The 24,201-nt window shown below is 35.7% G+C and overlaps 1 protein-coding gene across 2 annotated transcripts in view; it reads right to left on the bottom strand.

The window, feature by feature from the left end:
- Positions 1-24,191, bottom strand: part of Gdh (glutamate dehydrogenase, mitochondrial) — a 29,890-nt gene extending 5,699 nt beyond the window's left edge. For both annotated transcript variants that reach the window (XM_028320900.1, XM_028320901.1), the window contains exons 1-6: positions 23,616-24,191; positions 18,855-19,055; positions 11,813-11,952; positions 10,668-10,761; positions 8,316-8,473; positions 4,592-4,753 (exon numbers count right to left, since the gene is read on the bottom strand). In XM_028320900.1, coding sequence (XP_028176701.1) covers positions 4,592-4,753; positions 8,316-8,473; positions 10,668-10,761; positions 11,813-11,952; positions 18,855-19,055; positions 23,616-24,048 — 1,188 coding nt within the window. In that variant the 5' untranslated portion in view covers positions 24,049-24,191. The remainder of the gene's footprint in view (positions 1-4,591; positions 4,754-8,315; positions 8,474-10,667; positions 10,762-11,812; positions 11,953-18,854; positions 19,056-23,615) is intronic.
- Between the last annotated feature and the right edge of the window lie 10 nt (positions 24,192-24,201).

The raw sequence follows: 24,201 nt of genomic DNA, 5'->3' as shown, positions 1-24,201 counted from the left end.
GCAGGAGGCGATCATATTGTCACATCATCTGACCCCTCCGCCGTCGAAAATTATGACATCTACCTTAGGTAATGTTAGGTGATTGTAATGTTGCTTTTTATTTTTTCTCATGTTAAAGAAATCTCATTTCTCAAGAACTTATATTTATCTCTTTAGAAATATAGATATTCATATTTCTTTGAGAAATCTAGATATTATTCTTCGGACAAGTAGGTATCAGAATGATCGGCATTGCCGACATTGTCGGCCGACTAATCGGCAATTTGAAAACCGATTAGTCGGCTAGTCGGTTAGTCGGCAAAGACCATAGTCGGCCCATCACTGTTTATTACTAATCAAATCAATCCTATCTAAATATTGAAACTCAATAAATCACAGGCCTGAATCTGTACCGACATTGGAACTAGTAGAGTGTCTTTTGAAAATTTTAACCTGAAACTATACCTACATTATTATAATCAGCGGTGATAATGAGCCATTGTGACGGGTTTAACCAAGTTGTTTTCTTCAAGTCATATAATGCGATGACGTCAATCCTGCCCCCAGCTCGACTTTACACTATCTGAATTATTTTTAACTTGTCGCCAAGTGATCTTGGAGTTCAGTGATCACATGATTTACATGTCTGAAAACCGAAAACAATTGGGCCTGAAGATTTTTCGTTTGAATGAATGAATATGTAAAACGTTTGTGTAAATTTTTCGACACAGGTTCTGAAGTAGTAACTAATACACTATAATGATTTGATTTGACTTTAAGTTGACTGATGATTTTCGAAATTCATTGAGATTTTTTTTTCTATTTACGGGACTATTCGCACCTCTCTTCCCCACTGCTATAACTCCTGCGTCCGTTTCGTATTATTTAAATTAACTTGTTTTTTTATTGTAGAGGTTACTTAGTTAAGCCGCTATGAAATTGTTAACACGTTCTAGCATTATTAATATTTTCAAAATCATCTTCCTGATCCTTATGACGTGATACAAAATCCCTACTAGGAAAAAATACTAGCAGTCATGTCGGAAAACCTTACAACAAAAGTTTCCTGTTGCTAATAGAAAACAGTCACTCAATTCAATAGCGATGTTTACGTGTATTTTAATAAAAAATACAATAGTATGACCTAGCGTCTAGACTAGAGGCGGCAAAAACCTAATAACATTGGTAATAGTGGTTTGGTAATGACCAAAGCTACATGCTAGTTTCCGGGAGTCTTTTACAGTGTTTTTAACTATTTTATTGACTGCTCGTATCCATATTTCAATACTTGCCTACTGGAATAATACTTCTATTTCATTTCTACCCTGTGAATACCTGTTTAAGGTAAATAAAGATTTATTTATTCATATATTATGTATTCCTGAAACCTTTCAAAATAATGAAGTCTTTCTTTGATTACCAACTACCAAGGTATATTACTATTAGTTTCTTCTATTGTTTAGGTGGTTACAAACCTGGTATCACACTTAGAGGTCTTTCAAATTAGCTGCACGTTAGTCGTCTGTTTTCAGGACCGCACGCAAAAAATTCTATGACAACTGCGTTGGAATAAAAATGTAAAGTACCAACAGTTAGTTGGCAGCCTTACAAGCGACAGACGTCCTGCTCATAACGCTTAATTTGAAAAAGCCCTTAATGGGCGTCTGATTTACTTTATAATACTATGTCCCAACCAAACTGGGAACAATTAAATCAAGATTACTCTTACTTCTATGGTTATTCACGTCAACAAGGATAATAAAATGGTCCACAATATAACAAACGTCCTCGTTCACTTTGAGATGACCTCAGATATAATTTATTTTTTTTTCATTAGCGAGCGAAATAAAATGACAAATATAACTGCTACAAATACATAATGAACTTGTTTATCAAGACATAAAATATAATGAAACTACTTAAATTTCCGTTGAGTCCAAGTTCAATTTTAGTATGATAACATTTTGGCTTGGTTGTGACATCTTTATTATATCTATACTGTTTATAATTAAAGTTAACTGCTATTAAAATTTAACTAGCAGTTAAATTAAAGTTAAATGTATTAAATTGCCTACTGTTANGACATCTATAGACGAACCACGCTGAACTGTCCCACCAAACTCAATGACAGGGGGGCGCTACCATCGTTCAACTATATGGTTTCCAACATGGCTAAAATCTGAACCAGCGATCCGGTATTGACGGTGGCGCCCCACTGTCAATGTCATCGACAGGACAGTCCAGTATTTTGGAACTATACCTTAGGTAATGTTAGGTGATTGTAATGTTGCTTTTTATTTTTTCTCATGTTAAAGAAATCTCATTTCTCAAGAACTTATATTTATCTCTTTAGAAATATAGATATTCATATTTCTTTGAGAAATCTAGATATTATTCTTCGGACAAGTAGGTATCAGAATGATCGGCATTGCCGATTAGTCGGCCGACTAATCGGCAATTTGAAAACCGATTAGTCGGCTAGTCGGTTAGTCGGCAAAGACCATAGTCGGCCCATCACTAAAAATTATTCATTTGGCAATAAAATTATTCATGACGAAAGTTTTGTTGTATGTTGTTTATACATAGAACGGTACAAGTTACTATTTATACCTATTTTCTGTATTTTACTAAGGGACTCGCACTAATAATGTGAACAGGCTCAAGAACCTCACAGCTGAAAGCTGCGTTTCTTCAAAATTGATAAATATACCTTAGCAGTAGGTATTTATTTTTTGTTTTCCTACTTATTTCATACCATGACAAACGTTTATCCCTTATCAACGATACGTTAGTTTTTATTTATCTAATCACATCTCTTTGATAAAAATAAATATGAATTTCATAAAAACTGCCGATGAGGCATTATTTTTCAACTGCTATTGATAACAGCTTATTTGTTACCGTATCAGAAAATAACCGTATTAGGTAATTCGTTTCTAAACTATAGAGATAAGATATAAAGTACGAGTACCTACATTTAGGGATGATATCATATTTAAAACGTTGAGATAGTATCTTTATAATAAGTAATAGATTGATATGCGTGCACCACCCGTATTAAAGGACATGTAGCAAATAGGTAGCGGAGGACCGTTCGTTGTGAACATTCTTGGATTAGCTTAGGCCTTTGTCCAGCAATGGACGTCTTTTGGTTGGAACCAATTATGAACTGAAGAGAAAATCGACAATTTCATAGTTAAAGTAAAGCCTGTGTTACCTACTAACATTGACATGGGCGTATCAAGTGGAGAGCAGGAGTGGACCGATGGAAAATGGTTAATGAGGGCTATCGTTTTAGCGCTCTCCAGTTAACGCCACTGTAGAGTAAGGTCCTGTCACTTGCTAGTAGCGAAGACAGTGGCACCAACTGGTGAGCGCTAAAGTGGTAGGAGGACTATCGCATTTGCACTCATCAAGATGGCGCCACTGTAGAGTAAGGTCCTGTCAATCGCCAGGGGTGCCAACTGTTAAGTATAAAAACGATAGCCCTCATTATACGCACTTACTACGACTAGCGTCTTTCGAACTGCGTAGATTCGGCATTCAACATTGGCGACGCTGCGTGGGTGGTGGCAAGACAACGGAGTTCGAAAGACGCTAGTGTACCCCACACAAGCAAGGAACTGCTTTAAACCTCATTTGACCCTCTCTAGGTTAAACTGCCCCTTGCAAAGCTGTGTTCGTTTCGTTTCTTCAACCTTTGCTGGACAAAGGTCTCCCCCAAGGATTTCCACAACGACCGGTCGTGCGCTGCCTGCATGCAGGTTCTTCCCGCAACCTTCACCAGATCGTCGGTCCACCTAGTGCAGTGGTTCTTAACCTTTAAGTCATGAGGGACCATTTTACCAAATGGCAATGCCAGATTTTGTATGGAAAGTGGCGTCTTTTTTTTTTCGCGCGGCCATCGACCAAACTTTGTTTTTTGATTACAAAATAGTGTAATAAACCAAACTTACTATGGCATGTATACCTCTAAACTCAGTCTGAACTGAGTTACGAGCATTAGAAGTTTGATGATTTTCATACTAGATTTGCTTTTTGTGCGCAAGTTTTGTAAGAAATTGCAACAAAATATTGCGCTATTTTTTTATTGCGCTTATTCTGCTCCATACTGATGTCTGTAGCCTTTAATGGATGGTATTGTTTGTTTACACATACGATGTCAATATTTTGTTGCAATTTCTTACAAAACTTGCGCGCAAAAAGCAAATCTAGTATGTAAATCATCAAACTTCTAACGCTCGTAACTCAGTTCAGACTGAGTTTAGAAGTATACATGTCATAGTAAGTTTGGTTTATTACACTATTTTGTATCCAAAAAACATGGTTTGGTCGATGGCCGCGCGAAAAAAAAAAGACGCCAATTTCCGGCATTGTCTTTTCTGTCTTGTCAGGGACCACCTCATAATCATAATCGGTCAAAAGTAAACCAGTTTGACTGCAAAAATCAGTTAAAAGTGGTTTTGACTAAGGCGTGCAAGTGCTCTTCGTGGACCACTTGGAATGCCTCCAGGGACCACCAGTGGTCCGCGGACCAACGGTTAAGAACCACTGACCTAGTGGGAAGCCTGCCCAGCCAAGCTGTGTACCCATAACAATCAGTATTCCTTACCTTGGCGTTGATCTTGTGCGCGTTCTCCTTGTGGATGACTTGCTCCACGGCGGCGGGGACGAGGATGTCACACTTCTCATAGAGCATGTTCTCGCCTTCGTAGGGCTTAGCCCCGGGGAAGCCCACAATCGTGCCGTTCTCGATCCTGTAGTCTTCCAAAGCCTGCGGATGCAAATGGGAAATAATTAAAATACGATTTCGTTCGATTCCCAACTTAGGAAATTCGATTTTTTCAAGTTATTTTAAAATTTTAGATTGCCAGAAAAAAATCTAACTTTAAAAAAGTTTCGAGAGGAAATGGGTGATATGGAAGACCACTTCCAAAGCCTGCGTTTTCTAATGGGAACTAATTAAATGAGAGCTTGGGAAATAGGGAAAGCTGTAGTCTTCTAGAGTTTATAGGCTCAGAACATATTGTAATAAAAATAGGTACCTACCTATAGGTAAGTTGGTGAAAATAAAATAAATAAATATTTGTCAGGTCCCGGTCAGCTGGATTGGGAATAGGTCAGCATTAAATTAATTTTAGGTACTATGGCCGTTTTCGATTCTGAAGTCTTCCAGAGAACGGGTTCCGAACTTATTAGGAATTAGAGATGAAACGGATAGTTGTTTGGCCGGATACCGGATACCGGATATTCGGCCAGCTGCTAGGCCGGATAGCCGGATATCCGGCGGCCGGATAGTTGGCCCATAGTCTCGTTGCATGTCGTGACGAGTTTAGCGCCGCACAGGTGCTTCGAACGCGATCAGTGGGTCTATTAGTAGACTAAACTAGACACACTTTTCGAAAATCGAATTCGTCCGAATAGAATGTCAGATTTTGCCATTTGTCTAGGGGGCAGATTAATTCGGGCGATTTCGGTTGCCATCGTGAGTGCAGCGAAAATTAAATTAGTTTACTTACTGCGTAATCTGACTGAACAGCATCATGTCATCAGTGAAAAAAAGATCGCCTATTTTGTTTGGCAATAACTCAACATTAACAGATATTTACTATTTATTTATTCATCATTAGAGTGAATAGCTCAGAAAAAGAAATTAGTTTTTTGAAAGGCCTTAAACTTTTTGGACTTTAAATAAAAGCCGTCATTATTATAAGCCATTTTATTGATATTTACCTCAAACATTAATGAATTTCATTTTATTAACAGGAAATTGTCTTACTTTTTTAATATCCGGTATCCGGCCGGATAGTGAGTTACTATCCGGTATCCGGCCGAACAGTAAATTTAGGCCTACCGGATAGTTACCGGGTATCCGTTTCATCTCTATTAGGAATGGGAGCAAATTAGAGATTGCTGTATAACTCATTTATCATAAAAACTATTTAGTGAATGTAGTTTTTAAATGTAGTATGTACAGATTTTATTTCAATATGATTTTGAGGTGATGACCGCACGTGATCTGGTTACGGCTTACTAATATCAGATTAAACGATAAATAAATTAATCCATAAAGATAGGCAATACCTAAACTATTGGGGTGACATCTACCTTGCATAGGAACTACTGATTGTTAACATAAAGATAGAAAATATTATGTATTAGGCATAACATACGAAAGAATCTGTAGGTATCTTTAGTACTATGATTCAGTATTTTATGTTTGACAAACAATCGGCCATCAATAATTTTGATGGATAACACTTGTCGTTTGTCATGCTCTGTCGGTCCATTATTATCGGTAGTGGAAAAGATATTTGTAAAATAGGTATTATGTTGTGCCTATCTATAGATATCTCACGTGATTGGACAAAAACTGTGACCACCTGTTCAGTAAAAATAATTAGGTATTTAAATAAGGATATTATTATTCTGCTGTGCCTACATAGGAACGCTTAGATATAGGTTCCTTGTACCAGTAATCGACATTTCGACATACTCGTAAATTGTCGTACATTTTATCAAACCAATATTTTCAAACAGATGGGATGGGCGGATTTTTTTAACTTTATTTATTGGTTAGTTTTGATAGTGACGTAATATTATCACATGACTGATAAAACTACTTAGCGACTTTAAATTATTTGCTATCAAAAAAAAAAGAATGATGGAGCGCGTCTTCGTGGATGAAACGAACGAACGTACAAAACGTTAGTATTTGTAGCCTCTATTTCATTCGGTAAGTAAGATAGATGAAATAAGATAATTTACAATTTCATCAATAGACCTACCATTCACACGATTAGGTAACTATAGTGACATTGTTTTAATTCCAAATCAGTGTGGTGATAGTTAGATAAGATATCACAACTCAAATAAGGAATGTGGAGGCACTATGGAGACAACCGAAACGTGTAAACCGTGGCGCGATATCACGCCACTGACCTTGGTAGTTTAGGTACCTACGCAATAACGTAATGTTATGCTAGTACGAATAATAAAGAATAAGAAAACGTTTTCGTAAGGAACAATAAAATTTCAGGTATTTATTTATTATGAGTCACAATATAAATGTGTTGAAAGATTTAAGATCGAAAGAAAAAGTGAATTTGATGAAAATTACTAGATTTAATACAGAATCGTAAAATAATTGGGGAAATTTTCCATCGCTGCACGAACTGGTATTTTTAAGCTGTCTTTTCTTTTATCATTAAAATAAATATTCATGTCTACGACTGTTGAGTAGCACGTCATGTGGAAAAAAGAACAAAACATTTTCCTGTTTGGTAATTTTTTATGTTTGGCATTGTGGGAAATGGATGGAACAAAATATCGATTCCCTCGATCTTTTTATGGCTATAAAGGTCCAAATGCATTAAGCAACGAGTACTGCCCTTAAGTCAGTACATTCCAATGCAATGTTGTGGACTTGTGGAAGGTTACAAAGCTTCATAGTCATCGTCCTATAAAGCATTAGGTTAGTACCTACTGAGAGTAGGTCTTTACGGTCAACGCCGTCCAAGTCATGGATTGTAAACCTCCATGATTACTGAAAATTTCCATGGTCCTAAAACTTTCCTTGTGGCCTCCTCCATGGTCTTGATGCTAGATCACTGGCCTTGGGAACATTACCCTTTAAGTTGTGGAAGGTTCCTAAAGCGTACGTAGACTACTGCCAGAGTAAATACAAATGAGTAGGTCATCTTCATAGAAACGCACCGAGCGCGGTTTGTATGTGAGCGCGCCAATATACGTATGCGGCGCGCACGCACACACTGACAAAATTCGGCGCAATTCAACCACGACTGGCTCCCCGCTAAATTTTGTCTGTGTGTGCGTGCGCGCCGCATGCGTGTTGGCGCGCTCACATACAAACCGCGCCCGTGCGTTTCTATGAAGATGAAAACTCATAAACCTCATTTATTTCTGTAAATAGGCTTAAAAAAAGCACTTTTACACGTCCCAGTATTAACCCTACCACTGCTTCAGTACAATAAATCGGCCAGTGTTGAGAAGAAGCAGCGCAAGAAACTCAGTCACTATTGTCTGTCAGCCTCTTTTTCAAAGGTTTACAGGCTTTCAAATGTACAAAGTTATAAATATGACCTACTCATTTGTATTTACTACTAGCTTTCCGCCCGCGGTTTCGCCCGCGTGGAATTTTGTCTGTCACAGAAAAACTTTATCGCGCGCGTCCCTGTTTCAAAAACCGGGATAAAAACTATCCTATGTTCTTTCCCGGGACTCAAACTATCTCTAAGCGGGAAAGCGTAACAGACAGACAGACAGACAGAGTTACTTTCGCATTTATAATATTATATAGTTGGGATTCTACTGACCTTGGGGTCAATGCCCTCGGGGTTGTGGATGGCGCCGTCGTGCTCGATAATGCCGATGCAGGTGGCGCCGGCGCGCACTAGGTAGCGGCACGTGTGCAGTCCCACGTTACCGAAGCCCTGAACGATGAACGTCTTGCCGCCCCAGCCGGGGGTCGTGCCTGGAGATACAAGTCATCATCAGATAGATAAAATCTTACCATCGATTTTAGACGACAAATGTGTGAATCTATCATGCAAAATCGATAAAATGCCGTGATAAAATAACGTGGTTCACATGCTAGGTCATCATTAGTCCAAGGCTGCTCAACCTTTTGAAGAGTTGGGTCAAAGGATGAATTTGGTCATTAACGACGGGCCACTTACATTTCCTATTTCAGTTACTCTCAGGACATGCGCAATAAAAACTCAATAGACATGTTGACACCACAGTCAATTGACGTACTTTTTAAAACTGTCAAAACGAAACTCTCCCATAGATTTTGTATGGCACTACAAGACTTATTATTATTCTGTGCTACAAGCAAGTGACGTCACTATTTTGTCAACCCAATTAAACTACTTTTTTCAATTACAATTCGAACAAAAATCGAAATTTACAGGTAATTTAAAATAAATTAGGTTTTTAAGACCAGAATGAAGAGTCTTTTTAAAACAGTTGGGGTTTCGAATTATTGGGGTATGGTGTCAAACTGTCTATTATTAAAATCAAACCATACTTGCGCGGGCCACTTAAAATTCTTTAGCGGGCCTGTGGTTGAGCAGCCTTGGTTTAGTCATAAGACGACCCTCTTTCATTCATAAATGGAGGATTTGGCCTACACCTCCTCAAGTTGGTCACGGGACTATTCCCACCTCTCGTTCCCACCACTGCAACTCCTGTGTAGCCAGGATCTACAGCTTGACCGCCACAAAAACCCAACCAATGAAGGTCAAGTTTGTCCCGGGGGAAAGTTAAGAAACAAACAGACAGACATTCAGTCACCTTTCGTTAAATACTAGCTAAGTCCTCAAGTTGGTCAGACGAGTTGGGGAGAAGAGTGGGATTGGTTCCAATTTACTCTGCCGTAACCACGCGGCATAGCAGACATATACAGAGATAAAACCCTACGATCATGTCTAATGTTCTTGAGGAATGCAATTAATTTAAAAGTGTGTAATAAATGCAAGTTTGGGTTAGTGTCCCATAGATAGATCTATCCACATTAGTCAGTTTAGAAACAATTACGTAACTGTTGAAATTACTTAATTACCTAATCAATGTGCCTTGACCTGTGTGAGGGCCCCCCTAATAGTAACAAGTTCAAATTATTGCTCTTTGGCAAGATACAACGCGATAACTGACATTGAGCAAAACGATATAAATAACGCGATATTGAGCAAAAAAGTTAAACAACCATTAGTTGTGGACTTTGACATAGATAGTAAGTTTAGAAAAAAAACATTTATAGTGATAGCCGCATTATGATAGTGATTGAACTTGAATTTTGGAATATGGCATACGCGAGATGTCACGTTGTCGACTTATCTAAAATATTCAGAGTCAAACACCAATGAACAATAAACAAAATTAGATAACAAGGCTGTTTTAAAAGAAGCAAAAAAATGTGATGCAACAAATGAAACACATTTCATTTCTGTAAGAAAAAGTCCAGTTGAGATAATTTTCTTGTGTTTTAGATTCTTTGAAATCAAATAACCCCGTAAGTTATGAGTACCTATTGTTAGTGTGTGTTGCTAAACTACAAAGAACTAGATGCATCTAGTATGTGAGAATACACATATTTCACTCAACAATAAGTGGGAGGTTTTATAATGATGAAGTATATGCAATCATAACATTTATCAGTGCTTGTTCCACCTCCATTTATGAACAAATGTAATGAGCATTTTTAATTTTCTATTCAATCTGTAGGCGTAATTGTTTCAGCTAGTTACGAACTAGCTTATTGAAAACACGTCTGAAATGTGTACTTAACCTACTTTACGTGGGCGAGAAGTGTTTAAGTTCTCTATTACTAGAGCATCGTTAACGAGCAGTATAAACTGTTGACAAAGGATTTCTCTGGAAGCCTAGCTACGTAATTTGAAAAGAAAATATTTTGTACTGTTGTGTTGAAGACTTGACAACACATTAAGTATACATATAGGGTGTAGTGAACGGTAAAATTAAATATTGAGGGCTCGGTAGACAAACCAGCTTAAATAGTATTCTTATTTGAGAGAATACACGGTTAGTGTAATAGTTAAAATACAAAAGTACCTACAGATCAATATCTGGTAAAAAGTGTAAATAGTATCGATCTCAGCATAATGTCTTAACTTCACTTCTTCATATTTGCTTGGTATACTGACCGATCATGCTCATGTAGTTGGCTTCGTTGATGAAGTTCTCCAATCCGTGGAATACTCCTCTGCCGGTAGCCGAAACTCTGCCGTGGATACCACCCTGGATAATTTTAGAGAATTGTTAATAATAATATTTCATCATTTAAACTTTACATATTACATTTGTAGCAAGTCCGCACCGCATAAATAAGATGTAACAGTGTGTTGTGATGTGTACATGGTAACATTAGGACCAACCGCACATAATATGACACTAGGGGCATTCAATAGTTGCGGATGAAAATTTTACGAGCGATCCTCCAGTCGCTTAATATGCGGGTGATGTTTTAATGACACTTTTGTTGAGACCAGAAAACAAAAGACATTTATGAAATTGGAAGAACTCTAGAAGAGGTATTACAGGCATAGCGGATAATTGATATGAGTATGTTTCTACGGCAGTGGAACGGTGCAGGCTTACTTCAAACGTCAGCGAGATAATATGTAACAGATCTGTTAAATTACATATCATCCCTTGAAAATCTAGCGCAAGCTACTTACATCGCAAATTGGAAACAAAAATAATAATAACGTCATCATCATATCAAATGCTTGAACAACATATCTTTATTAATCAAGACAACAAATCTTAATCCTCCCTATCTCGGCTTCATTTTTACAGTATTTGTTGAAGTTAATCTGTAAAAAACCCAAATGTCAGTGGCGTAGCGTGCCATAATTAGACGGGCCCTGTATCAAAATTTGTTGGGGGTCCCCACGTCTTTTTGACATTAATTATTTATTTTTGAAATGAATAAACTTCTTTATGCTTTTTAGCGACTTCAGTTGGTAATTGATTAAGTTTAGTTTATATGAGATTCTTACACTCGTATTTACAAACATTACTATGAGGTCTCACAGTGCGCGTGGACGCACAGGGTCTCAAAAACCTATTCACACTGCTTAAGTGTGTACCAATCACAGAGCTGTAATCAAAGCTGTTCGTGCGACTTCGCATAGTGTTGCTGCTTTACTTAAGGAAGTGTCGTTTGTGAATACGCGTTTAATAACACACGTTCTGAGCCCACAGGGGCTCGAAACAGCCCGAAATACCCATCATTGATACAGCTGATACTTCAGTAGATAAGGCCCTGTATCTGAGTATTTCTCACCTGGTTGATGGGTTTTCCCGTGACGCAGGCGTGGGCGTTGATGTCTTGGTAGCCCACGGTCTTGGCGTAGGTGTCGGCGATCCACGACATCTCACGCTCGCCGGTTCCCATGTCGGGGGCTGGCACGTCGACGCCGGGCCCTAGAAAAGAAAAGAGAAGTTTAATTCATGAATTAGTTATTTAACTCTCGTGTAAGTACAGATGACACGTTTATACGCACTGTAACATCTTAAGCCGGGTTTTGTCCTACATAATCAACAATATTGGCTGAAACGAACGAACGAACGAATCAACAATAACATCTCAACATCCAACAAAATTGCCTGCAAAAATGTTGAATGTTGATGTTTTTATGTAGCTGTAAAAAGTAAAGACTAATGAGGTGTCGCCTGTATGATGAAACTTAAGGAATTGAGCAGTTGTAAACTTGTTTCAATTTTGAATATTCAAATTCAGAAATGGTATTTTGCATTTGTTACAAATATTTATATTCAAGTAATTGAAGCTCTTTGAAGGTTCACAAAAACGGAACGCTTTAATTCAGAAATGTCTCTTTGTTAAAATTGCATTATCATTACTGTATCCAATATGGCTCTTAATTGATAAGCCGGTGCAAGCCAGATATTACTGATAGCTAGATTTATTAATAACACAAACTTTACATGTATTGCAGCATTACTTACGATGTTAATGTGAAAGTAATATGGTCCTGTAATTGCCTTTCATAACACACAATTAATTGGCACAGGTTAGAAACACGATGCGATGTTAAATTTTACCGTAATTTAATTTACGTAAGGTCAGTTTTCTTCGCACTGACTGATTTTCCAATTAATATACATAGTTCGAACATTCTCAATCTCAATCTAGTTTATGACGACTATAACTAGGATTTCAATCTGTGCCTTAATCAATTCATTGTTTTCATTTCGAATGCCAGTGTTAATGATGTAATTTTCTTTTACTCGATGTTCAGAAGACTTCTAGATGTCCTTGATCTTATCAGTTGCCATGCTGATGGCGATAGCAAGTGATATTGGCCGTCACCCGTGATAAAAGAGTTTTAAACATAGCAATTAGTTACCTACACTAAATACCTATTTCTTATTTGATAAGTTTGACGTGAGACTACTGCCCATGAAAACGGGCATACGTCACGCGAAAAGTAAGCTTTAAAGTATTGCATTATTATAAGCATGTTGGATGTATTTGATAAAATAAAGCAATAAAAACGATAATTGCCCAGGGACCACGTATCGTATTGTGTTCCATATATCACTTTCTACGTAGAGACAGGTAAAACTTAACAAATGGTAAAATATACCGAAGTCACGACGCCAAATGATTGATGATTATTGGCGCGGCTGAAAATGTTCTTAGATACCTACCGACAAATGGAAATAAATATTTTTTCATTTCTCTTTTTATAGGCCTTGTAGAGTTATCAAATCAGTACACTAGTACGATAAATTAGTGAAAAAGGTGTGAAAATATTGTCACAATATTTAAAGTAAATGCTGGGGCTATGGAATTGCGAAAATACCTGATTACGACGTGTGCATATCCAATTCTCACATGATACGGTCGATAGTGTCAAGCCACGGATCAAGCTTAGCAAACAATGTTCATCCTTTGAAGTTATATTAAGTGCGATTTTGAAACAAACATTTTAGACTTATTTACCGCAGGCTATAAGCTACACACACTTACGGGCCATTCTTAAATTTGTGCCAATTTTTTTTAAAAAATTAAAGATTTTTTTTTTGAACTTTTTGCGATGTGTATCGAAAGTATAAACCAAAAGCATACTTTTGATGTATATGGACAACCTTAAAGCCCTCGGAAAGGAAACAAAATAGCCTACGTAAACACGGCTGTGACACTGCATGACACGGATGTGACAGTTTTACATTTTTACTGTAAATAATAATATTTATGTTGTTAAATTTATATCATAATAGTTTAAATTGATTAACAATAAAATACACTAAATTCGTTTCATCAACAAAGGTGTTATTAGGTAATATGTACTTTTTTCTGAACATCCAAAAATTTAATTAAAATTGAGATCAAAAATACCGTCAGGTAGTTAATATATCTACTAGATAATAAAAAAATAGACTTTTTTATTATTGGCACTATCTGATCATGCTTCCGATATGCTACCTACATGGTTTCGATATGATAATATGCTTAACAAATTAGTAAATCTTAAACACAGTAGGTACCTAATTGAGTATCAAATGAGATTTCTGTAGGATTCACATAACAGTTGGTTTTGACAACTTAAACATGTTTCATAGTCACCGTACCACTAAAAATATGGTTAATAGCAATTCCTTTTAAAACAACTCCGACCACCTCTGCAGGGCCTTTACCGGGAGCTGTCTCAGTAAAATTTGATATTACTGCAGAAATGAGAAAGTGCAATAATTTTTCCTTCGTGGCATCTAGAAAATCATACTAGCGAAAAATAAGTACACTTACTAAAAGGCTACTCCTAAAAATTGCACAATACACAAAATAATTTAGCAGAACAACAAAAACTATTAAAATAATAAAAATAGAATGTCACAACCACGCGTTGTAATGTCACGACCATGTACTTAAATAGTTTGCGGTAGTGACACATTTTTAATACCATGGCCGTGACAATTTGGAACGTGTCCGATATATCCAAAAAACTATCTGTGAATTAGCAGATCTTGTGCAATTATCTGAAACTATACTGCATGAGGTACATAATTATGTTTTATACAATAGCGTGACATTGATACCTACCTTTAAAAACCGTACACGGGATGGACGTGTTATGGTTGTCCCTTTTTTCAAATAAATAGGAAATAATTTTTTGCGGCTCACTCACTACGTTCAGCCATTTGCAAATCTAATAAGATGACAATGTTACTGTTCTAAAAAAACTTAGCAATGGATGTCAATATCAAAGATAGTTTTTTACCGAGTTACGCATATTTAAAGTGGCGCACGTGGTTGTGACACAAAAACTGCTCACACAATGTTTGGTGTTCAAAATCAAAAATGGTAATTATTATTGATATAAATTTTTAACAGTCTTATATAACATGTATTAATCTTGCATAATTACTGTAATATTTATCAAAATAACATAACATCTCTTCAGAAAAAAATATTGTATGTCCAAATCCGGGAATCTCACACTACACGGTCCGTGACATTTTGGACTTGTAACTTTTTTTAAATATTCTTCTAATAGTTTTATGATAAAAATGATATTGGGCCTAGTTAATAGAGGTATTTTACTAAGTAAATTAATATACAGTGCACTGATTTTCTTTAAAAACATATGCTGTTCTTACATCTCACACAAAAATGCGTAAGAATAAGAATGGCCCTTACAATGATTTTTCTATCCTATTCTATGCTAATATTGCTAATTCGCAGTTTCCCGAAAAAAAAAGCGTAACAGCTTATTACAGATCACAATGATAACAGATCTGTGGGTTATAATACTGCTTTATTACAAAGCATTACCGCCAGAAATTGTTCCGAAGTTTTTTCAAGAAATTGCGGTTGGTTGCATTTGGATTGATGCACTATTGAGTGGTGATTGGGTTTAGTATAGCTTGTCAGCAGTCTCTACAGCTCGGTTTATCGACCAGCAATTACCGAGTATGACAGTCGTTGACCGACTGGCACGAAGGCCAACAGCTTGATTTGAGCAGGCGCAAACCATTGCGAACTTTACTACCGCATTCGTTCTTTGCCAATTTAAACAACCAAACGCCTTAATTATTTGACCTCAGACCGTTTTTACGTCAAATTGTTAATAATTAAGACCGTCAAATAACTTAGCGATAAATAATGCCTATATATTGATTATTATGATGCATATAGTGAACGTTTGGTAGATAATTATTTTATCGTAACTGTTCAGATTTATCTCCAAGTTCAATGCCAAGGTGGTGATTTCGTGATAATTATACTAAATTTCATAACACACTTATTACAAAACGAATAATTTGAAATAATTCATAATTAACCGAATAAATTACTTGTTTTACATATTCCAGGTTTTTGGATGTGCATGTGGATTGAGTGATCCTTGCTTCAATCTTAACAAAAATCGAGGAAGTTTTACTTAAAATATGTTAAAACATTGCGATGAAGTTTAAAAATTTGTTAAACCTAAGATAAAAATGTTATGGCCAATAAATAGGAGCACTCATACCGCACGCTTTAAGAAAACGTCAACATGTTTATTTCAGAAAATAAAGCCTTTCCACTTCTTTTTATAGTATTGAAAAATTGTTAAGAATATGTTAAAACTATTAACAAATTCAGAAATTCCTTGCACGTCCCGTTCCAAAGTTATGACGATTATTTAGGATCACTCACACCGCACACGGGCCGTATGAGTGCTCTTCAAAATAATGACTTTTTATTAATAAATACGTTTTATTTCTGTTGGGAAATGTGTGCAAACTGACGAGCGAATTTGTTAAAGAATAAGTGTGACAAAACTTAAAAGCTGAAGGAAGAAATTAACCTTTATTCTTTCCTCCAATATGCCGTGTGAGTGATCCTTACTTTTACCTCTATCTGCTCATATGTAGTTCGTAGGCAGACTGAGATAGTATCTAAAATTGTTAATTGTTTTTAACAATTATTTGGCATATATTTTGCTTTTATTAAGGTCATAATTTAAGAAATATCAGGCTTAGATGATTCCTAAAGGAAAATGTTGATTAGGGTACATATGATTTTTTATTTTGTGAGACTGTTCCGATTCGTCAGACGTGACAATGCAAAACCAATGCAATCTAATATGTAGTAGGTTTAGGGGCCTCCGCTAAAACTCGCGGGGGGCGTCCGTCGCCGCGGTCGGCAGTAGCGCGAGTTTTAGTGGTTTACCCCTACATCTTGAATGATAGAAATAAAGAAACATTACAATTGTTTATAGGATTGAATTCAAATTTGACTTGTAATATGAATTGAGAAAGATACTCACGGTTTTATTTAAATAAATTACAAATTTCTCAACAAAACTGTTTTTTTTTGTTGGACTATAAAATACGATAAAATAATATTATTAAATCTCACATGTAAACTTCTGATGAATCGAAACAGTCTCTCAAAATAAAAAATCATACGTACCCTAATCAACATTTTCCTTTAGGAATCATCTAAGCCTGATATTTCTTAAATTATGACCTTAATAAAAGCAAAATATATGCCAAATAATTGTTAAAAACAATTAACAATTTTAGATACTATCTCAGTCTGCCTACGAACTACATATGAGCAGATAGAGGTAAAAGTAAGGATCACTCACACGGCATATTGGAGGAAAGAATAAAGGTTAATTTCTTCCTTCAGCTTTTAAGTTTTGTCACACTTATTCTTTAACAAATTCGCTCGTCAGTTTGCACACATTTCCCAACAGAAATAAAACGTATTTATTAATAAAAAGTCATTATTTTGAAGAGCACTCATACGGCCCGTGTGCGGTGTGAGTGATCCTAAATAATCGTCATAACTTTGGAACGGGACGTGCAAGGAATTTCTGAATTTGTTAATAGTTTTAACATATTCTTAACAATTTTTCAATACTATAAAAAGAAGTGGAAAGGCTTTATTTTCTGAAATAAACATGTTGACGTTTTCTTAAAGCGTGCGGTATGAGTGCTCCTATTTATTGGCCATAACATTTTTATTTTAGGTTTAACAAATTTTTAAACTTCATCGCAATGTTTTAACATATTTTAAGTAAAACTTCCTCGATTTTTGTTAAGATTGAAGCAAGGATCACTCAATCCACATGCACATGGTTTTTGGATGTAGTTAGTACCGCCTGGGGACGGCAGTTTTACGCATACATGCATAATCGGCGTGTAGTGTAAATTACCATGAATTAATCTTAATGAGGATGTCGCTAAAGATAGACCAGTGTTTATAGACACCATGAAACGCAAGTTTACATTAAATAGCAATTCCATGACATCATTGACAACGGCTTGTAGTGTGAAGTTATAATAAAATACCACAGAAACAAAACAATACGAATATGACAATTTCAAAAGACGGTAAAATAGAATATACCTATAGCCTGACCAGGAACATAAAAACCCTCGCCATGTTGCGGAAAACTAATGGTACTAATTTCTTTTAATGGCAACAGTAACTGAAAACTTCATTGACATGTCACCTTGCATGTCAGTCTATTGCTGTCAAAGTGTAAACAAACTTTATTTTAAATGTGCGCAATTGGTTTTATGAATTAAATTGCTAAAATATTTTTATAGTCGTGAAAGAAAAGTGGTTCACAATGTGTTAAAGTATTTGTCGAAGAGAAATACTAAGGGTTCGGACAATATTTTCATTGAATAATGTTTCCGACAAAGGTTGTCAAATTGACTGTCATGTTTATCGTATAGTACAGTCCACTATGAAAATTAGCTGTGGTTTGTTTCAACTACCTATTTTAAAAATTTTGTCACTTTCTAAGTGTTGAATTTTATGGGATTGGGAAAGAAGTACCGAGTTTGAAGCGTTCATGAGCAGACATTGCAGTTGAATATTCAAGTTCTGAATTTGATTTATTGATGAATAATAAAATAAATCTACTAGCTCGATTGATGGTTTCATTTAATTTATTTAAATCAGGTTACCTATAATAATATTTTTTCGTTAATTTATGAAAATATCAAATTAGCCCGTAATCCTGAATCCTGATACATAAAGTTAGCCTATTAATTTAACACAGGTACGACTGTACTCAGTGTTGCACTATCAAATGCAATTGAGGCGCCTCTATGCCAGGGTTTTTATGTTCCTGGTCAGGCTATACTTATAATATCTAGGAGGGCTATTTTGTGGCTGGGAATACAAAACAGAAGGCGTATGCCCACGTCATTCATAGCGAAGTGATCATAACTTTCGTCCGTTATGTAGCTATGCTAACATTTTTTCAGCTACCACTATCATTAGGAATGAACTGTCAACATGGTTCAAATTATGTACTATCTTGCCATTGAACTGTTAATCATCGAGTTGGACTTACCAATGAATCCCTTCTTGGCGAGCTCAAGGGTGAATCTACGGGTGATCTTCTCAAGCTCATGCTCGGAGTACTCCTTGGGGTTGATCTTGATGCCAGCCTTGGCGCCGCCGAAGGGCACGTCGACGCACGCGCACTTAAACGTCATCAGAGCAGACAGGGCCTTGACTTCGTCTCTAGTCACGTCCGTTGAGAATCGAATACCTGCAGACAAAAAGTTAAACAATTGAAGATCGGAAATCTGTTGCGGTTTGTGGTAAAAATAATCGTCCAATAATTTTACTTGTTTTACTTTTAAGCTAGTTGGGATTAGTTTAGCTTTAGTATAAACCTTCATTCTGTGTGCATTAATTTCGAAAAACTGCAAGCTACTGAATGATTTCCATTCAGACTAATTTTAACCCTCTATGTAATGGGAAATTTTTGAAATCTCCATGATTACTGTAAGATTTATAGGAATTGGCAAAGGATATATTTTCTGAGTGTTTAGAAAAGAAATACATACATAAATAGATACTTATTTTGCTATGAATCACAACATTGTGTAAATCACTAACATTATTTCATAATGTAATCATATAATTAAGTGCGTCTATTTACAATTATGCAATAGTAAACATGCAATCATAATAAACACACTTAGTTGTTGGATCGTTAACACTAGTAAATTAATTAGAACAGGATAGTAAGTATTTATATGAATCACCGTAGTAAATAGATATTATGTATTAAATAGGAAAATGATTTTTTTGTACACTCTACATCTTTTTTATTAAAAAATTAAGTGATATAAAGTTTTTTCTGGGATATTAAATAAATTGAAATCATTAATAGCTTGAAGAAGGGAAAGTATCTCCCTACAATTGAGTCTGTTGTACTCGTATCATATTTGACTCTATTATTTTTTATTTATCGACAAAATATACATATTTTATTATGATTTACAATTCATTTAAGTGTTTCAGAGGTCAAGTAAATAAAGAGATAAGCGAGACAAAAAGGTATCTTAATAATCATGTTGCCATGGAGAAACAAAGTTTCATGAGAGTCATCGTATTCGCTAAGATTGTTCGTAATAAGTATAATATGTAATTTCGAACTTTCTTTGTGACTCCTAACGTAACAGGTGGCAGATCCCGATCCGCAGAATATTCAGATCAAAACATAAGAGCATCGTAAAAATAGACTTGAGCGTCGTCACGTCAATGTCTAGTGTCGTTGACTTCAAGACTAGATTGTAATTAATGTAGTAATCGCCAACAAAACAAAGGTAATTACCTAATACCACTTCCGAATTGAAATCAATACAGGCTTAAGTTTCTACAATATCGATAGGACTAGAATAATTTAAACCTCTAAAATCTAGCACGCCTAAAAATACATAGCGCTCGGGAGATTCTATCTACAACTTCATATTTTATTCTCTTTGTTTAGGTGTGAATGTTATTAAGTTATAAACCGTCATAGGTGGTTATAAATTTTATGAAATATTTATCTGTTAAACCTGGCATTGATAAATCTTTCATTTTATAATCAGCAATCGAAAGTTGGTCTACTTGTTTTATCAAATTGTTTATCAAGTTGTTGCTCAGGCAAATAAATGACATCATTTGACTAAGCAGATGGAAAAACGTGACCGATCAAAATTATTTACGTAAATATCTGCGTGTTTATTGAATTTGTACGATATTTTATATACTTTTAGGGGGGAATTTGGAATGATAACGAAAAATATTTAGTACGAGGAAACTGTAGCTGTTTACCGTAGTTACACTTTCAGAAATAATAATTTTGTAAAGGAAATAACATGGTTACCTAACACTGACGTCAGAGCCACGCCTCCGTTGCCAACGCGGAGTGCGGATTTTTATCTTATTTGTTGGAGCTAATCGCATATCTCAGAGTAGGTACGTTACTACTCGTAGGTACGACACATGATTAGCGCGTATATTTTTAGGAAGCCATTACGAAATTGTCTCCAAGTCGAGGAAGGGTGTGTCAGCACTTCAGCAGGTGTGACTATCTTACGAATAGAGCGAATATGTGTAATAAGTTTTTCTTCAAGAAATCGTCAAGATGCGCTTTTTACAAGACGTCGCTCAAAATTTGATTCTATCTTAGGCACAGACTCAAGCAGTTAGGTTAGATTCAATATTATTAGATACTAGTCTAGACCTTACAATCACAAAATAAATCTATGATGAAAACTACCTCATTTTGTGATTCATTTCGTAATGCGGGCCAAGATCTCAGGGAATGATACAATTTTAGAAGTATGTAGATCCGGACGAACAGTAAGTATACTGTTATCAAACAGTACCTAAATTGCAGACGTTAAATCAAAGAGTACTGTGTGCTCAAATTATAGCCCCTTTACAGATATCTATTTAGATCCAACACAGTTCTGAGTAACTTATTAAGCAGGTATACTGCTGTATGTTTCTTAGAAGTTAGCTCCTGTCTTCGTAATACGACCCCGTTTCTTGTTGCCTGATTATAACATTGCACGCCAATTAAAATTCTCAAGTTAGTATTAGGTTCGTCAGCTATTAAGATATTACCTATTTAGTTTTGATCTTACCAGCGTTATCTAGTTATTAAAGACAAAATGTAGAGATAGTAATTTTAATTTTAACACTTAGGACTCGCACATTATTTTGTTTTTCTCAAACTCTACGTAGATATTTTGTTAGTGTTTTTGAAAATGCTCGAGAATTTTAGATACACTAAAAGTGTCTTCAGTGAATCATTGGAAGCATTTTAAGAATCAAATGAATCAACAAAATCCATAGACACGATACCTACATGATACCTACTACGAGACTCCGACAGCTTACAAACAAGTAATTTTGCTACTCTTTTAATGTAAAAACTCTTGCAATCCAATGTGGAAGCAGGAATTGAAAACGATAGAATAGGAATAAGATTAAATTTTGTAGTAAAAAAACCGACGATCGGTGTTAGTAAATACAAATTTTAGTGAGAAAATGCAAACTAGCACAAAAGAAACGCGTAATTTCTAGCTACGAGCTACGATGGCGACTACGAAAAAGCTCTATCTTCCGCGTAGCGGAAGCGGATGCTTGAGAAAGTTATTTACATTATTGACTCAAATAATTTACTTAAATTATCCGAATTATATTTTGCCCGGGAATTACCGGAAATTATTCGATTTTGTCTCGCCGTAAAAACCATCCTTGGACTTCAAAGAACATTAAAAAAAAGAATTGGTAAAATTGGTCCAGGCGTTGTTGAGTTATGCGCTTACCAAAACATTTCGATTTTTTTTTATACATTCTCTATTTATTATAACTCATTACTGCTAGTAATCAACTTATTTGCTATTTCTCACTATAATCAAGGACGCTTATGCGAATTTCATAATATTAAATTAGTGAATATTAAATAACTTGTGCCATTTCAAAATCACGCGACACGTCGAACGAGTAGTTATCATTAATATCCGGTAGATCTCGTTTCGTAGATCATCGTGAATAACGTATTTATTAAATTAAATACATAATTGTAAAACTTGTTGTTACAACTTCGTACGCGTGTAAATTTTTTGTTAGTCATGGCCCAATCAATCCTTTTTTATGGGACTGCGTTAAGAAGTTACTTAGACGGCAGGTAAACTTTCATGCAAAAAAATATTACACGAGCGATGCCGATAATTCGAATAAGTACTTTCGAATTCGAAAAATATCGAACAGAAAAGGTTAACATTATTTTCAAATGAGAATACCAAGTTACAAATCCTCTACATTAAAATATATGTATTTCTGTTAAGTAAAAACATTCTAACACAAAAGATCTAAAAACGAAATACATAAACCCAATATTTTTTTCTATCAATCATAAAAGTTTTTCTACAAACAAAAGTCCATCTACATAAGTAATTATTATTTATTTGATCATGCACGCCACAGGCAGGTGTGTACGTATTTTACGAAGCCATAAAAACGATGATTCTTTTGGTTGGAGTAAGAAAACAAAAAACATTGTGTAGGTGGGCGAAATCTACACACAGGTATTACGCGTTACATAAGATTCAACAAGGGTACTGTGTCTCATTAATGAGAAAATGTATTTTTACAGGTGTTTTATAAAATCTTATTCAGCTTACTTTGACGACATTTAGCAGGTTAAGTAAACTATAAATTTAAACATTCGAAGGCAATAAAAAATGCGGCCTTTTTCTATATTTCTTCTTGTGATGTTTCGGCATATAAAATAAATAACAAAAAAATAATATATTGGCCTATTAGGTAACTTTCACTCAACTACTCAAGTATTTAATTTTTTTACATAACCTCACTTAGTAGCGTCTGATAAGCCACTTACCTACAACTTTTGAGTTTAGTCTTAGGTTATTGTTAGTATTTTTTTTTTAGTTCTAGATAGTTTAAATAAAGTTTTTATGTAAAAGTTACTTTCATTAAATAGCAGGAATTAAGTTATTAAGTAAATGTGAAACATTTTGACAATTTTCAGTAAAATAATATTATTATGGGAGCTTTAGATTTCAGTTTTCATATGCCTCTAACTTTCCATTCATGAATTTAATTCTAAATAGTTCAGAATGCACAAAATTTGAGAAAATGTAATTTTCGCCTGCTGCTACGTAACAATACGGTCGGTAACATCACGTGTCTCGCGAGCTATAAATAAATGTTTCTATTAACAATTTTGTATTGGCTTTGCAGCTCCTGAAATGAGTGATGTGACTGTCGAACCAGGAAAAAGTATAATGAAAACACTTACCTCCTTTAGTAGGTGTCCTGTGCGAGGAATGTTGCGCCCTGTATCCCAAGATCATTTCGTAGTCGCCGGAATCACGCCTCAGAGGGAATTGGATTTCAATAATATGATCACAAGGCTGCATCATATTAAGAATACCAGCCACCTTCTTTTTCTTCTCTTCGATGGAGACCCTCGACTTCATGTCCTCCACCAGTTTGTTTTCGATCACCTGGCATGCCCTGTGGAAGAAGTATTCCACCATGTCGAAGAATCTGGGGTTTGCACTGGTCGGGATGTCCTTAAGCCTGTCTGGGATCTCATGGCTGGCGTATGTTCGGCAGCACACGTTCACAGCCGCTGGCGTGATTCTGAGCATATTATTGACGGCTTCATTTTGGATGGTGTTCTTCAAAGGCGGAACTACTGTCTTAGCGATATTCTTTATGTGCAACATGGTTGTTGCTTTTAAGTACTCTAGTCGGGTTAGGTATCGGGTCGCCCTACACTAAAGTTAAAATACACAAAATATAAAGTGTAATATGATAGATTGCAGTGACGACCCGCCCCGACTAACTCCGGCTCACTGAATGAAGGGGCAGATGGCAAA

This window comes from Ostrinia furnacalis, unplaced genomic scaffold (genome assembly GCF_004193835.3).
Source record: "Ostrinia furnacalis isolate ACB-3 unplaced genomic scaffold, ASM419383v2 OfSCF7458, whole genome shotgun sequence".
Taxonomy (NCBI): domain Eukaryota; kingdom Metazoa; phylum Arthropoda; class Insecta; order Lepidoptera; family Crambidae; genus Ostrinia; species Ostrinia furnacalis.
The sequence above is the reverse complement of the archived record's forward strand: the minus strand, read 5'-3'. Positions and strand labels throughout refer to the sequence as shown.